The sequence below is a fragment of the Ophidiomyces ophidiicola genome (genome assembly GCF_022830035.1).
Source record: "Ophidiomyces ophidiicola strain CBS 122913 chromosome Unknown scaffold_19, whole genome shotgun sequence".
Taxonomy (NCBI): domain Eukaryota; kingdom Fungi; phylum Ascomycota; class Eurotiomycetes; order Onygenales; family Onygenaceae; genus Ophidiomyces; species Ophidiomyces ophidiicola.
The window spans coordinates 297,829-313,681 of record NW_026054659.1 but is presented as its reverse complement, the minus strand read 5'-3'; the positions used below and the strand labels follow the sequence as shown (position 1 = coordinate 313,681).

The window sequence follows — 15,853 nt, the reverse complement described above, 5'->3', positions numbered from 1 at the left end:
TTTTTCTCATCTAATTTTGACCGGGAGTGAAAATCCCAAGAGGCTTGAGAAACACTACTTAAGTATTTCCCTCGAAGATAGAAGGCACTTCGACTTGTTTAGTCCGATAAAGTGTAAATTGTAATCCCCCTCGGCATGAGGAAGGCCTTACATTAGAAAGATGATATTATTTTACAGGGTTGACACGTATATATATATACATTCAGCTTCTTAATGATAGGTATCGATAGTCTCAGCTCAGCCTGGCTTGATTATCGAATGGTTTCCTTCAAATCCACGTTCGTGTCGAGGCCATGTAAGCTTTCTAGGATTTGACTTCCCCCAAAGAGGCCGGTACACCCCCCCAAACCTTTGGCACCACCTCTCCAAACTTCATGGAATCGAATACTCTCATCACTACCTGCAATGACGATGCACCCTTCTAAGGCTGTTCGAGATGGCGAGGGGCTGTCCTGACTGCTTACCATACGAGTGGACAATGTATCTCCCTCCTCACCGGGAGATGCACCTTCTATATGAGGTGAAAGGCCATGAGCCACGACCCCAGAAGTCTGAGACACACCCGCGGGCACTAAAGAAGTTGGCGATCTGTTATAAATTGGAGCTTCACTTGAGCCTGGATAAGTGATAGCACAGATAGCCCGCCCGGGCACATCGTCGTCGACGCCTCTAGAGTCCTCAGCGACTGCCCAAGGAATAGCCAGGACCTGTTCACACTCTGGCCATGTAAAGACAGCAATGCGGTAGGGGTGATGGGGTTGAGGATATCCAAAGGTGGCTGCTATTTCGCGTCGTGTCTTGCTCCATATGAGACTAGTAACTTGGGCGTAGACCCTGATGGTGGCAAGGAGACATCCAGTTGGAGCATGCCAAAAGCGTATGCACTGATCACTTGACCCACCCCCAGTCGCGAGAAGTGCTGGCTCCCACGGAGCAAAAGCAATTGCCTTGACCGCGGCGCGGTGTTTCAATCGACATCTCTCTCTATTACGAGTGATGACAACCGTTTGCGCTAATGATGACTCGGATGCCTGATCTTCTGCTTCTGCATCGTCTCGACCCTGGTAGTCCGCCGGCAAAGATAAGGTACTATGGTTTGAGTGATGTAAGGGAGTAAATTGTTGCAGATGGCCCCGGATGTTACTGCCCGCCACAGCGAGATGTGGTGAGTTGGGTAATTGATCCTCTGTGACGATATTTGACGTATCATACACGAGGCATACATTATCATTGCCTCCACTGGCAAGGAACTTCCCGTCAGGCGACCAAGAAAGACCGCATACCTGCTGTTTATGTGCGGCTATCTTAGCAACGAGCGTCAAGCTTCCGTTCCAGCCATGTCTCTTCCTTACCCTAGGACTGGTCCACTCTAGAGTATAATACCAGATGTTCCCTCCATCATCTCCCACGGCTAAATGTTCAATATAGACCGATACTTCTGGAAAAAACTCGGACGGATGGGTGGTGGGCTCATCTTTAAAGGTAACACAAGCAACTCCTATTGGGAAGGTTTCTTGGAATCGAACATCAATGTCAAAGGAACTCCACAGGGAAAGCTGACCGTAGCGCCGGCCTACAGCCAGGATGCTTCGTCCGCCTTTCTTTGAAGAAAATGAAAGCGAAGTCACAAAATTATTCCTTATGGCTGTTTTTAGTGGAGGAATTTTCATTCCATGTTGCTCAGACCAAAGATACACTCGCAGTGAAAGGCCAACAGCAAGAACATGAGTTTTGTAACAGTAAGCAAGAATCTTGGAGTAGAAATCGTCACGTAAAAATGGAGCGTCCAAAACACGAAATGGCAAAATCGACAAAGGTTGGTCAGTCTTCTGTGTTATATTATAGTGCGACTCTACGTTCATCTTAGCCTGATGTGCTTTGAGATATAGCATAGCGGGTATAAAAGTAGAAAGAAATTTCTTACTGAACAAACGGCCATCGCTTCTCATCCACTCACCATCCTTCCAGCCATGTAGAGAACAAGACTCTATCGGCGATGTAGGTTTAGAGGGCGTACCGGGTGGGGATTGCGGTACTGAAACTTCAAGAATTCTAGCAGCAGGGTCAAGGTCCAAGGCTAAAGCAACACGGGTTTCATGCACACGATGCTGCTCTGCATCGGTTTCTTTGCGAGAAAATTTTGCTGGATACCACGGCGCAGCTGTTTGTATTGTGCTGCGACTGTGGTCGAGACGACTCCTTGAGTTGGACAATGCTTGAGATACGCCTCCAACAAGCCAGACTGCGCCAACGCTAGCCTCGCGATGTCCCTGCTCAATGTCATCTTCCGACTCCCCCGGCTCATCTCTAGAGGTCCGAAAGGGATCGCTGGGGAATGTTTGATTTACAATATGGCGGGGCCGCTGGTATGGTATAAGCCTACGGTCCGTGGTTTGACGTGCTGCACTTGTTACCACTCTGGCAGATATCGGTAGAGAAAACGCATCTGCATTCGGATCACGCATTCGGTGGGCTTTTTCATACGGCGAAAGTAAATCACAAGGCTTGCTCACATGATACTGCACTTCAGGTGGGGATTGTGGTCCATTGGATGAGACAAAGCGGTCTGGTGATGATAGGCGGCCATGCTTCTGCAACACCGGGCTAACATGGCCTCGTCTTCTATCAAAGTACGAAGGTACCTTTCTAGGAGAAACTTGGTCGCCAAATAAGAAGGGGGAGATGAGGGTCTCTGACAGACGTGTCTGAATGCAATTTTTGCTTGAAGAACGAGAGTATGGACGGATATCCGGGTTTATTGAAGAGAAAGAGATAGAAGCGTCGCTACGGTTAGAAGATTGTAGGTCTCCAACAGAGCGGCATCTCCGCATATTTCCAAGTGAATGGTAGTATAAAAAAGACAAAAAGCAGTAAATTAGCAAGAAGCAAATGAAAAGAGTGTCTAGCAATAGTAGATCCTAATATTTCAAAAGAGGGACGGCGTATGAAATAACCGTGGCTCGCCGGTGTAGACGCCACGAAGCCACAGCAGAGAGATGGGGAGAGAGACATGGCAGCAGGCGACGCGGCGACGACTGCTCGCCAATCGTACCTGGCCATTGGGCTTGCCGGTTTAGGCAAGTTAGATTGCGTAGACCGGCGTTGGTAGAAGTTACTCTTTCAGGAACAAACACTGGGGATAAAGCGGCCGCTGAGTCAGCACGGCAAAGCCTCCCGGTGCTGTTTTAACGCTGGGTTGGTGAGGGGAAACACATATCCCGCGGTTGATAACGCGGTGTCTCGCCAGCACTTATAGCTGCGAGCATGGCCAGCGTGTGTATTTAACACCCCTGAAGACTCTGATTATTGTTTTGCTAACCTGGTCCACCGTCAGCATGGAGTAGCGCGACATGCATCTTTCAAGTTACAGACAGAGGAGGCGAGAAGGAGGGAGCTTTCGAAAATTCAAAAATATAGGGACTTGGACCAGTCTGTCAGAGAAAAGGTCCTCACTTGAAGTTCTATCTGCAGCTGAAGCAATTGCATTAACAATTCAAACAGCGAAGCGAATATGATTACTCCGAGGCTTTACTCCCAAAGACTTCGGAGTTGTTGGCTGAAAATGCCGAATACTATTCTATTTGGAATTATCGCCGTCTTATACTGCAGGCCCAGCTCGAAAATGTGAAGATGAACGCTGACTCAAGTGACGCCGGTTCACAGCGTCAAGAAATGGCTAGAGAATTGCTCAGAGAGGAATTGGCGTTTTTGATACCCCTTCTCCGGCAATACCCAAAATGCTACTGGATCTGGAATCATCGTTTATGGGTTCTAGAGCAGACGGTTGGCCAACTCTCAAGGCCACTGGCACGCCGTTTCTGGCAGGAGGAGCTCGCCCTTGTAGGAAAGATGCTCAGTTTAGATGCCAGAAATTTCCATGGTTGGGGATATCGGCGAAAAATCGTGTCCGTTATTGAAGTCCTGGGAGAGGATAGAGGAGATGTAGAAGATGGAGTGAAGACGCTCTCTTTAGCCCAAGATGAATTGAATTATACTACAAAAATGATTGGAGCTAATCTTTCTAATTTTTCTGCCTGGCATAACCGGTCTAAATTGATTCTTAGAATGCTAGATGAGCGTGGTGCCAGCGATGATGAACGGAGAACGGCCTTTGACGACGGTAAATATCCCTGCTGGTTGATCTCGAAAACAGGCTGAGACTAACTTCTGATCTAGAGTTGAAACTGATCCATCGCGCCCTGATTGATCCTTATGACCAGTCATTGTGGTTCTACCATCAGAACCTCATGTGCACGCTCGACCCGACCACCTCTGGAGGAGGTATTGCTCCCAGAATGAGTGATGAGACGCGGCTTGAGTATCTCAACCATGAACTCGATGCCATTTCCGAGTTGCTTGACGAGGAGGAGGACTGCAAATGGATCTACCAAGCGCTCATTGAATGCAGCTTGGTTGTGTCAAGGGTTCGGGGGACAGTGTCGGCGGGGATGAAGCAGGATATCGCCAATTGGCTTCGGAACCTCAAACGCTTGGACCCGCTGAGAAAGGGCCGGTGGGAGGATTTCGAGAGATCGCTGGGTGTGTGCTGAAACATCGACGTGTGTGAAGCCATAAACGCGCCAGGCAGGTAGTCTTTTGTTCTTCCAGGCGTACAGAACGTCTGGCTTGTTCTCGAACGGGCTTCTGATACCCGCCAGCTGTGTCCTGAAACCCGTGCCAGACTAGCGATGCAGGGATCCTGGCGATCAACAGTGTGCGCTCTTGATTTCTCCAACTTTTCGCAACAGCGCGGGAAACAATAGTCGGATGGCAACTAGGAAATACGACACCTGTAGATATATCATATTATTTTCATGGCGGGCGCGAAGTAGTTTGTTATGGCCGCTTCCTCGTCCAAGTGCTTTGTTTGCGTGATCCGCCCCCGTTGCTGCGGAATCGCAAGCTCCAAATTCATTCTCTTCTCCTCACCTTCTCCTCGCCTTGTTGAACCCCTGATCCCACCCGTGCTGGTTGCTTCCCGCCATTCCGCTCTCTGTAACCCTCGACTTATGGAATAGTTTCCCGCAACTCTTGACTGACGCTCCCTGCCCACCGCAACCCAGCCCCGTCGACGCTTTTGTGACCACGTCTCGCGATGGTGTCCAACCCGGATGCCACGGATTATGAAGCCGTGCGCGATCCAGGATCTTGAAGATACTATATTTAGGTGCTAATATATCTTGCTTTTGCTAGGAGGCCTTCGAAGACGCTCGCGACGATATCCCAACTCCCCTCAGCGCGTCCCGCTCTTTAACTGACCGACGGCCATCCATCGGGTCATTGCCCACCCCAAAAGCTGCCGCGTTTCCTCCTCTAGATTCCTCTGACAAAACCGAACCGGCTGTCAAGGATTTGTCCTCGCCTCAGTCGAGGGAAGGGACCCCGAAAACGCAAAAACAACCAAAGTCCCCCCTACTTACTGCCCATCGATTGTCTACTTCTTCCTTGGACGACGTGAATCTCAGTGGCTCCAAGGACGGAGAAACTGCAGATTCACCGGCCTCTCACGTCAGTTCGTCCGGTAATACTCCTCCATCCTTACCCGCCAGAGATTCTAAACCGGGCTCGCGACTTCAAAACCTTTCGGCATCACTTCCATCAGTGCCTTGGGGGCCTCCACCTGTAAATAAGTCTCTTCCTCCTCAACCGGCTGCCCCTCCTACGAGAAAGCTCACAAGCCCTTTTTCGTGGCTGTCGCGCGGCCAAAACACCTCGAAAGAATCAAAAACATTGGGGAACCGAAGAAATACAGGCGCGTCAGTCTCCACGATTTTGAGCAATCCTGAAATGGCACATCGCTCTGAAGGCAGCGATGGCGATGCAGCCAGTACGGAGTCGAGGAGGCAATTGCGAAACAGCCTGAAAGATCAATTCAAACTGCTGAGAATGCGGGAAGAAGGCAGCGTGGAAGACCAGGCCGCTGTTGTTTCGGAAAGTCAAGATGAAAAAGGACAGAGTACTCTCAGCCCTCCTTCGAGTTCACTTGATGTTGATAGCACATCACTGCCTTCTCCCGTGCCCGGCTCTCCTCTCCCACCCACAGCAAATCCCAACCTTGCTCCTGGGACCGTATCTGGGTTTTCCGCCTCTGCAACGGACGCCGCTGCACCGGTGGACTGGGAACTCTGGCAACAGATAGTGAACCATGGCCCTGATGCGCTTAATGGTAGTAATGCGGAAGAACTTAATGTTGCTATTCGACGGGGCATTCCCCAGACGATCCGTGGCGTTATTTGGCAGGTTCTAGCTGACAGTAGGAGCCCCGACTTAGAGGATGTGTACCGAGAGCTCTGCGCCCGGGGTACAGATAAAGAGAGGGAACGCTACTGGAGCCCTCCATCTGCAAACGGACATGCGAATGGAAATTTGAAGGACAAGGATTCTACGTCATCATCTCGCTCATCTGTTCACTCAAATACCTCCACTGCGGCAACTAGTTCAACCAATATCCCAGCACCGTCAGTCTCAGACAAGGAAACTGAAGCCACAATCAAAGCCCAGGCTGATTCGGAGGAAACGCGTAAAAAGAAAGCAAAAGAGGATGCAGCTGCACTTGTAAAGCTGGAGAAGGCGATCAGGCGGGACCTAGGCTCTCGAACCAGCTATTCGAAGTATTTCATGTCGCAACGGAACCAGGAAGCGTTATTCAATGTGTGTAAAGCCTACGCACTATATGATAGCGGTGTAGGCTATGCCCAGGGGATGAATTTCATTGTAATGCCTTTGTTGTTTAACGTAAGTGTACTTACCTGTCAAAATGTGAGTTGCTAACCAATATGTCAGCTGGACGACGGCGAGGCATTTACACTTTTGGTCAAGCTGATGAACAAATACGACCTACGGTCTTTATTCATTCACGACATGCCTGGACTCCACCGTCACCTCTACCAATTTGAACGTTTACTTGAGGATTTGGAACCGGCATTGACCTGCCATTTGCGCCGCCGCGGCGTTGGCCCTCAACTCTATGCGACTCAGTGGTTCCTTACTTTATTTGCATATCGTTTCCCCCTACAACTTGTTCTACGGGTATACGACTTAATATTTGAACAGGGTTTAGAGAGTGCTATTCTCCGCTTCGCTGTCGCAATAATGAGACGCAATGTCGATGCATTACTCAGTATGAATGATATGACTACTCTAACTAGCTTTTTGAAAGAAAAGATTTTTGATGTATACATCGACAAACAACCATCTCCTAGCTCGATTTTAGAATCGGGATTCTTTGGAAGTTCTGGCGCAAGCGACAAAGAAATCTATCGTGCTGATATCATGGTTGAAGATGCATGTGCCATCACTTTAACCCCTGAGATGATTCGCACCTACACCTCTGAGTGGGAGGAGAAGACACGCGCAGAAAAGGACTTGGCCACCGAAATTGAAGGGTACAAACACTCTATTGTAACTCAATCCGCTCGTATTCGATCACTGGAAGAACATGCTGAAAAGTCAGATACCGAGCATGTTCAAATTGCATCTGAGCTTGTTCGCATTAAGGTTGAGAATGAGGAATTAAAAGACACGAATGAAAGCCTCAAACTTCAAGTTACCGATCTCAAAGATATGGTCGATCGTCAACCAGCTGAGCTGGAGGAGAAATTGAGAACAGAAATGGACCGGATCATGAAACGGAATATCGAAGTGCAAAATGAGAATCGTGCCATGGAGGAGCAAATGACGGAAATGGAGAAGGACTTGGTGGAGGCAAAGATGAAGTGGGCAGAGGTAAGGATGCGAATGAATATCATTAAGGATAATCGCTTATCACTCCACAGATTTCCGAAAACTACGATACACTGAAGCAGAAATGGAGCGATTTACGAAAGGCCCTGGATGGCTAAGACAACTTCGATCCTCTCAGTCTCTTTTCTGATTTGTATACATACTTCTTTTCTTTTTAAACACCGCCCACAACCCATTCCATGTCGCCTTGAGAATACCCATATTCTGGAAAACATAGAAGACACCCTTGAAGATACAGCATTGGTCCATAACAGTCTTGTGGATACATTTACATACATCAAGTCATATGATACACCCTATGTCCATTGTTATAATTAGTATTATGTATACTGTTTAGCGTGCATATCCAACATTATTGATTCTTGCTTCTGCTTCTGCTTCTGCTACCGAACTTGTCTGATTATCCATATATCTCTGTCTGATATCTTATGATGGCAATGAACCATAATGGTGTTTTCATATTATGTATGTATGTACAGTACATAATTGTCGATTCATGCATAAAACAATGAATGTTTCTGTATAGTTACTCTGGATGCTTTTGTGTTCTATCTTGCACGCAATGTACCAAAGAGAAACAAATAGTGTCTAAACCCATTCATCCATTGAATTGGCAATAGAAGATGCTAAAGGTTTCCTCTCAGCTCTTGCTCTTTCTCAAAGGCCTCAAACAGAGCCTTGAAATTGCCAGCCCCGAACCCATCAAAGTTGTTCCGTTGGATAACCTCCAAAAACACCGTTGGTCGATCTAAAACATGTTTAGTGAAAATCTGCAGTAGGTAACCTCCCTGGTCAAAATCAACGAGGATGTTGAGCTTCTGAAGTAAATCGATGCTTTCGTCTAAGACCACGTTCGCGTCCTTAAGTCGGCATCTCATAGCGTTATAATAGGTATCAGGGGCACTCAGGAACTGTACACCACGTTTGCGAAGGTGGCTAACCGCAGAAATTATGTCATTTGTGCGGAAAGCAATATGCTGCACACCCGATCCATTATAGTAATCAACGAATCTTTTGAAGTGGAGTTACTATCACTGCAGGGAGGAAGGAAGTGGATAGGCAAACTCTTACTCCTCAATTTGAGATTTCTTTTTGCCCATAGCGGGTTCATTAAGAGGCATTTTCACGATATCATTTGGCGAAGCAATGACAATTGAGCGCATCGCTGAATATTCAGAGCACATGGCATTGTCATCAACAGTCCAGTATCGGTGGAAGTCAAGGCAGTTCTCGTAGCTATTTATAGAAGGTCAGTGTACTCGGTCTAATTCCTAATGGCAAGTATGAACAGACAAGGTGACAGCTTTTTCCAACCCTCCCCAAGGCTGATTTCCTACACAATGGTCGATTTCAATGAAATCAATGGCGGGAAGATGACAATTGATAGGGTCTTGATCGTTCACAACAGAATAGCCAGGCAAAAATGGCCCTGTATACTTTTCCCGATTAATGAAACTGTGGGTTGTATCTCCATAAGTACCTATAGTTGCCAACTGAATATGCCCAGTAAATGGATGTTTCGACTGAATAGTGGTTGGTGATCTAATGGGATGAGCTCCGTGTTTCACGGCCTTATTCCAAATCTCACGGACATCACTATTGACGCGAAAAGCAATGTCCTTGACACCATCACCATGCTTAGTGAGGTGTTCATGGATCTCTTTCAAGACGGTTCTTTCACTATCTGACAGTTTGTTGTCTAGCACTGATGGAGCGTGCACTGGAGCAGTGAAAATAAAACGCACTTCACCGTTTCCAACAACGTACGATGTGATATGAGGGGAGCCGGTCTCCGGGCCTCGATAGGCAAGCTGGTTAAAGTTGAATCGAGTAATGTAGTAGGATGCGGCTTGTCTTGCGTTTCCAACATACCACAAGATGTGATCAAACCCTAGATACCCAGGGCCAAGGCTCATTACAGCCTGTGATTCTTCAGGGGCAGGCATGATAAACACCACTGTGGAAGTATGGTTGGTTTCACAGGAACAGTCGTGATTGTTCAATTAGGGTGTGACAAGGAGAGTGGGATAAGAAAGGGAGAAGGTGATGATGATCGCAGAGGGAATAAAAGGCAAGACGTAAGTAACTTCAATGTGAGCAAAAAACTCATTAATTGGCGCAATTCACGTGAACCAGTTGGGTTTGATATTTTTGGTTATCTGCCAGGCCAACTAGTGAATGCATCATCCAAGGGACCGGGGCCAGTGACTGCTGCGCCTTGCTAATGCTTCCTAGAACCAGCCAGCTGAGGACACTCCTCAAAAATCTCTCCCATAATTTGTATACCTGCTGCAGGTTGGCAGGAATATTTACAGATTGAAATAAAAGACAGTTTATATTTGAAACCTCAGCTGGAAGGCTAGTTACCATGGATGCACATGTAATATGTAAGGAATAAAATAAAGAAGAAATGCAATAGGAAATGACATCGTCGTTGGTGTTAATTGAATAGTTAGCCAATACAAATGATGTCGGCCAGGCGTTGTATGTATCACCGTATGTTGGAGCTTAGTGTAGGTGCTGATCTAAAGCGAAAGGAAGTAAGAGTTAAAAATTCTGGATGGAAGATATAGGGATAAGAAACGAGCACTACCGTAGACACTAGGTAAATATTTAAGGGTCAGAATAAGGCAATATCAATAGCATATCGTGAGGCATATTCAGGAGATATCGATACTGGGCGGCCGAACACTGACACGGGGGGAAAACGCGATCGCCACGATCTCGTATCCATGTACGGAGTAATGGGAAAACCTACAGCAAAAGAGCCAGTGACGAATGCGTGGAGTGCATTTTCTCCACCGCGTGAAGTTTTGGCTGCGAAAAATGGCTGGAAATGACGCAGGAACAGCCGCGAGGCTGAACGCAACCCGGGTTGCTCGTGACGCTAGGGGCCAGACCCCCAAAAAGTTCCCTCAATATTTTTAGACGGTATGTTCATAAATCATTTGACTCGATTCAAAGGCAAATATCCCGCGTTTTGCCAGCTTCTATGCGCGTTCATACAGAATTAATCGCGTGAGAATAGGTAGTATCAGAATTGACGGATCTTTTTCTTGAAAGTTTTATAGAATATCAGCCAGTATTGGCACTGACTGGTTCGGGCCTTGCTGAAAATAAAATTTTGTACCGAACTATCCCCGCAATTTCCAGCGCCTCTCTACCAAGCTCTTCCACTTGTTGCGCACTGCCTATGTTTTTGGAGCTAGTGGAACTTCCATCCTTACCACCAGCACTTTCGTCGTATTGGGAGCGTTGCATAATGGCAAGTGGTTTCGAAAGCTTCTTTACTTCGCCCGTAAGACGTTGGTGTTGTCCGACATATAGGTAGACGCGCTTCATCCAGAAAGTGTCATTTGGAGGGTTCGACGGATCATAACTCGGAAATACAAGACGTCCAATTGGTGTCTCCGTATGAAGCTGTGATTGGCTAGCTATGTTGTCTTCATCAAGGGCAGATTTTTGTTTTTGATCATTGGCTGGTAGGTTGATGGTTCCTTGCAGCTCGAGAATCGCAAGTCCGGATGGAGTTTGGAGCAAAGTAGGTAGAGGATTTGCAGGTCCATTATCCACATTGGAATGTTGGCGGATCGAGCGTAGGGGAATTGTAGGCATCTTCTTCAAGGAGGTCATCGACATCTTGCAGCTTTGATAAGATAGGCGAGGCGGATCTCATAGGAGAGACGGAACGGAGAAACAAGAATGCGGGACGCCAAGGAACTTCAAGTGCTTTAGGTAGTTAGTTGTAACTTTTTCATGACAGCATTCAGGCACATAGTTAGCACAATTTACTTCTCTGGAAAACAACATATACTGGGATCTTGTCTTCCCTTCATTCCTAGTGATAAACACTATGAAAGAGTCCTTAGCCCCAAGGGCAATTGAGGTTGACAGCAATACTGTGTTTAATCCTCTTAGGATTTTTCTTCACAATCCCATGAGGCTCATCCATGAAGAGGAGAACAAAACCTCATGATTAGCCTATCGATACTTCCCGTAGCTTTCCAATGACGCACATATTCACTACAGCAATTATTAAATCTCACTTTCATTGACATGACTTCTAGTGCTCTCCATCTTCTTCAATGGACTCCATGCTCATAACCAATAATCTTCCATAACAGTGGTTTGCAAATTTGATCAGAATTTGCCCAACGATAATACAAGATACCAACCAACAACCAAGGTCATTACCACTCATAATTTGTTTTTTGTTGGGCCAGAGTCGTTGGGTGTGGAGTGTGACGTGCAGCTGAGGTACTTCGTAGCAACCTATTTCTTAGTAGGCACAACCACAATGTCACACTCCGCATCTAAGTCATGGGTCTCAGCCGAGACAAAGGAGTTTGATAAATGGAACAAAATACGTGACAAAATCACTCACATATCCCCTCATTCCCCATTTGCTCCTAGGATATTTGCAGACTGGCTGGCACATCGGGTCGCCATGAAGGAGAACCAGCTTCAAAAGGTCACAAATAAAATCGCAAAAGTTAGTGAAAGAATAGAAGCCGAAGAAACACTGATTCTCCCGGTCTTAAGAGGGAAAACGCTTGAGGATCGACTAGCTCTGGTTCTTGCCAGAGAAACAATCTGGAGGTCATCTTTGGAATCCTTTCCAGGGAGAGATTTGGCACCGTGGCCTTCATACGAAGAATTTAAGCATGAAGGGGACGACCGAAATAGATCTGGATTCCGTCGGTTCCTGCCACTGCCAAGGGATTCCAGCAACGAGACTGTAAGCTGGAAGCAAAGGAAACCATTGAACCAATTTTTTTTCGATCGGGTGGGTATAAAATTAAAACAGGAGCACGGCGAGGGTGAGGAACTAGAAGGAGTCGACGAATGCTTCGGTACACAACTTATTGGGGCTGCACTTTTGCTATGTCTTGTCGAATAAGCGTTTTTATCAACAATGTTTTTATGGCAGCGTTCGGAAACTTGAGAATTTGAATATTAAGCATAGTTGAGACATAATTGAGCAAGGAAAAAATGTTTAATATTGTCATGGTCTGTTGATTTGAAAGAACTAGATAGTCCAGGTGATGAATAGTGAAGGCAGCCATTCGAAGTTTGCAAGGTTAGCGAGGCGTTTTCGTGGGCTGAAGATTAGAGAGAGTTTGCTGGGAATTCCATCTGCGGACAGGATAAGCAGAAGTTGAAAAATGGGCATGGGGTGCTAAATATTTAACCTACATCAATCTTTGATTTATTTGCCTTGCGTATTGCAGGCATCGTCTAAGTTTTTCAATCCTGCCACAACGTCTTCAGCAATAGTGCTATTCGCACCTGGAAGTGCATTGAATTTCCCGTAACGTAAATCGCTGAGATCACTAATCACGCTATTCAATTCTACCATAATATCTGAGCATTCTTGTTGGGTATTTGCAATTTCTTTCTCCATAGCAGCCGTAGCTTTTTGCATTTCAGCCGTCAAAGATTCAAGAGTATGGGTATCTTGTGGCATCCCAGCGGATGATTCGCCAAATAACTGGACGTCCATATTGATTTCCATTTTGTCCTGGGGGTCCAAACTTTGGACGCCTTTACTAGAAAAAGCGTGGCGGAGTTCTTCTTTCTGCTGCTCTCCATTTTTGATCTCTCTCTCGATATTCTCTTTGACCAAAGCAATATCCTGAGCCCTGACATGTTGTAGTTCTCGATAAAGAGTCTTGATTTGCGGATGAGACCGGAGTTTTTTTGGAAAAAGCTCTATAAACTCTTCGAGAGATATAATAGCGGGTAAAGGTGACGGAGTAACAAGAAAATTGGTTAAAATAGAATCTTCGGATGGAGCCATGCTGATATTGAAAGGTAACAAGACAAGAACAGATCAGACGGAATATTCAGACGGAAATGTCAAACTGGTTTTACTAGTATTTACCTTTTTCAAGAAGAAGCAAGCCGCACCTAATGTATGCTTCTTCAATTGCTCTGAGTCCACACATTCTGTGGATGTAGAGAAATCTCAGGGAGTGAAGTGCAAGGTGCAAGGTGGTGATCGAATACCATACCGTACAGGCTGCCGCACCAATAAAGTCAAATCAAAGACAGACACGTGATATTTACCGTATTAATTACCGCAGCTTACTTTCGTCGCGTCTAAAATAAGACTCGCGATTGGCGTTTGGATGTGGCAACCTGGCGAACAAAGACTGTTGGTTGCTTATTCGAACTTGCTTACTACAAGAGGGCCCATTGATAGCTTCTATTCGCTCCTGCAGACTCGAGAAAAACAGTCGATTCAACTACGGCTTTATGACCTAGATTTCTGCTAGACTTCTGGCCTAATACCAAGAGTGCGAATATCCCGTATTGCTAGGGTCTGCCATTTCGGCTCTATTCTTTGGGACCAGCATTTCATTCTGATACCCTTTCCAGCCAGCCGGCGTTTCTGATTTTCGTCGCATTGGGAAACATATTTTGCAGTTCAGAAGATAAGCCTATTGGTTTTTGGTATGCCGCCACAGAAACAGATGTATCATAAGGACGAGGTAGTCCTGTGTTTTCATCACGATATCCTATATGATGCAAAAATACTAGATGCAAGGGCGGAAAACGAATCGGACAAGAACAGCCTCTATGAATACCGCGTCCATTACAAAGGCTGGAAGAACACGTATGTTGTACCCAAATGCTTCCTTATTTTATCTATAATGTCCCGGATCTTTTATCACACATAAAATGCTTAAATTATTTTGTGTGCGTCTCACACTTATTATAAATCTACGAGAAACCTTTTTACTGGTCTCCTTGTACCCCTATGAAGCAGTCTTCATTCAGAGACTCAATCATGCTTTTGATCTCTAGTGCAAACTGACACGGGACTTACTACAGATGGGATGATTGGGTGTCTCAAGATCTTCTTCGTAAATATAATGAAGAGAATAGAGAACTTGCTGCCACTCTGCGACGGCAGGTGGAGGCGGCGATGCGAAGTCGTACGAAATCTGGCAAGAAAAAAGCTGCAGATTTAGCTTCTAGTCGTGCCAGTGAAGATAGAACATCAAAAAAACGAGGTAGAGAGACTGAGATTGAGCAGGTACGTAGTATACTATTATGGGATAATAGTTTTTTTTTTTTTTGAATCTATACTTATATTTTATGAGTAGGAGGAAGATTTTAATTCAACGCCAAGTATCAGAGTACTGATGCCCGAGAGACTTAAAGAGTACCTTGTGGATGACTGGGAATTTGTTACAAAAGATAAGAGCGTAGTTCCCCTACCGGCGAAATCACCTGTCAATATGGTGCTGAATCGATACTTGGAGGAAGAGAAAAGTAGCAGCACTCGGAACAGTCAAGTCGAACGAGATGTTTTGGAGGAGGTGGTGGAGGGAGTTAGAAAATACTTTGACAAAACGCTCGGAAAAATATTACTTTATACCCTTGAACGACGGCAATACAACAATGAACGTAAGAAATGGGAGGCAAATGCTCCCGGCTATGAAGGGAAGGGCCCGGGTGATATATATGGAGTGGAGCATTTAACCAGGATGCTATGTGAGTACCTTTCTTTCTGAATTGAATTTTGTTCTTGCTCCCCGGGACTTCTTCAGCGCGGTGCTATGAGCTCTCATTCTAACAACAGTCTCTAGCCGTTTTACCTGAACTCCTCGCCCAAACTAACCTCAGCCCGCAAGCCACAAATCGGCTACGCAGAGAACTCGTAGCATTCATGCAATGGCTCAGTAAACACTCGGACCAGCTATTTACTGAAAAGTACGAGCCGTTGGATCGGGACTACGTCGAGGAAATAGAAGAAAGGCATCGACGAACGGATGAGCATTCTGGGACCGCTACTGCTAGATTGTTCAGTGATAGAGCTGCCGCACGAGTGCCTGGTACGTTTGGTAGGAGGGCGAAACTTGAAGGTGAAGCCGGAAATGGGGACGACGGCGAGGACGTTGAAGAGGAAGAGGAGGAAGACGAGGAGGATGAGGATGAGGAGGAAGACGAAGAAGAAGACGGTGAAGAAGAGGAGGAAGCGGGGCCTTCTGAGTGATACCTACTGACTAGTATGCCCCTCAAATATCAGGATGCTAATTACTGGCGTCGTTTGTAGAGTAGTGCTCCTGCTCTCCCCATACCCTGATGAATATGTATAAAA

General features: G+C 46.2%; 8 protein-coding genes across 8 annotated transcripts; 4 read left to right on the top strand and 4 right to left on the bottom strand.

The window, feature by feature from the left end:
• Positions 1-251: 251 nt before the first annotated feature.
• LOZ57_004597 (uncharacterized protein) lies at positions 252-2,831 on the bottom strand (the record flags this gene model as incomplete). Its single annotated transcript, XM_049253638.1, has 1 exon — positions 252-2,831. One exon carries the CDS (start codon positions 2,829-2,831, stop codon positions 252-254), a length of 2,580 nt encoding a protein of 859 aa, XP_049107458.1.
• A 433-nt stretch (positions 2,832-3,264) lies between these two features.
• Positions 3,265-4,550, top strand: BET4 (Rab geranylgeranyltransferase; the record flags this gene model as incomplete). Its single annotated transcript, XM_049253637.1, has 4 exons — positions 3,265-3,273; positions 3,335-3,445; positions 3,502-4,120; positions 4,177-4,550. The coding sequence occupies 4 exons, from the start codon at positions 3,265-3,267 to the stop codon at positions 4,548-4,550; spliced, it is 1,113 nt and encodes a 370-aa protein (XP_049107457.1).
• Positions 4,551-5,095: 545 nt separating this feature from the next.
• Positions 5,096-7,841, top strand: LOZ57_004595 (uncharacterized protein; the record flags this gene model as incomplete). The annotated part of the gene is made up of 4 exons (XM_049253636.1): positions 5,096-5,131; positions 5,194-6,735; positions 6,784-7,725; positions 7,776-7,841. The coding sequence occupies 4 exons, from the start codon at positions 5,096-5,098 to the stop codon at positions 7,839-7,841; spliced, it is 2,586 nt and encodes an 861-aa protein (XP_049107456.1).
• A 528-nt stretch (positions 7,842-8,369) lies between these two features.
• On the bottom strand, positions 8,370-9,689 carry LOZ57_004594 (uncharacterized protein; the record flags this gene model as incomplete). Its single annotated transcript, XM_049253635.1, has 3 exons — positions 8,370-8,754; positions 8,815-8,979; positions 9,037-9,689. 3 exons carry the CDS (start codon positions 9,687-9,689, stop codon positions 8,370-8,372), a joined length of 1,203 nt encoding a protein of 400 aa, XP_049107455.1.
• Positions 9,690-10,818: 1,129 nt separating this feature from the next.
• On the bottom strand, positions 10,819-11,382 carry LOZ57_004593 (uncharacterized protein; the record flags this gene model as incomplete). Its single annotated transcript, XM_049253634.1, has 1 exon — positions 10,819-11,382. The coding sequence occupies one exon, from the start codon at positions 11,380-11,382 to the stop codon at positions 10,819-10,821; it is 564 nt and encodes a 187-aa protein (XP_049107454.1).
• Positions 11,383-12,040: 658 nt separating this feature from the next.
• Positions 12,041-12,643, top strand: LOZ57_004592 (uncharacterized protein; the record flags this gene model as incomplete). Its single annotated transcript, XM_049253633.1, has 1 exon — positions 12,041-12,643. The coding sequence occupies one exon, from the start codon at positions 12,041-12,043 to the stop codon at positions 12,641-12,643; it is 603 nt and encodes a 200-aa protein (XP_049107453.1).
• Positions 12,644-12,952: 309 nt separating this feature from the next.
• LOZ57_004591 (uncharacterized protein) lies at positions 12,953-13,543 on the bottom strand (the record flags this gene model as incomplete). Its single annotated transcript, XM_049253632.1, has 1 exon — positions 12,953-13,543. One exon carries the CDS (start codon positions 13,541-13,543, stop codon positions 12,953-12,955), a length of 591 nt encoding a protein of 196 aa, XP_049107452.1.
• A 658-nt stretch (positions 13,544-14,201) lies between these two features.
• EAF3 (Esa1p-associated factor) lies at positions 14,202-15,748 on the top strand (the record flags this gene model as incomplete). The annotated part of the gene is made up of 4 exons (XM_049253631.1): positions 14,202-14,362; positions 14,581-14,785; positions 14,856-15,246; positions 15,342-15,748. The coding sequence occupies 4 exons, from the start codon at positions 14,202-14,204 to the stop codon at positions 15,746-15,748; spliced, it is 1,164 nt and encodes a 387-aa protein (XP_049107451.1).
• Positions 15,749-15,853: the final 105 nt, after the last annotated feature.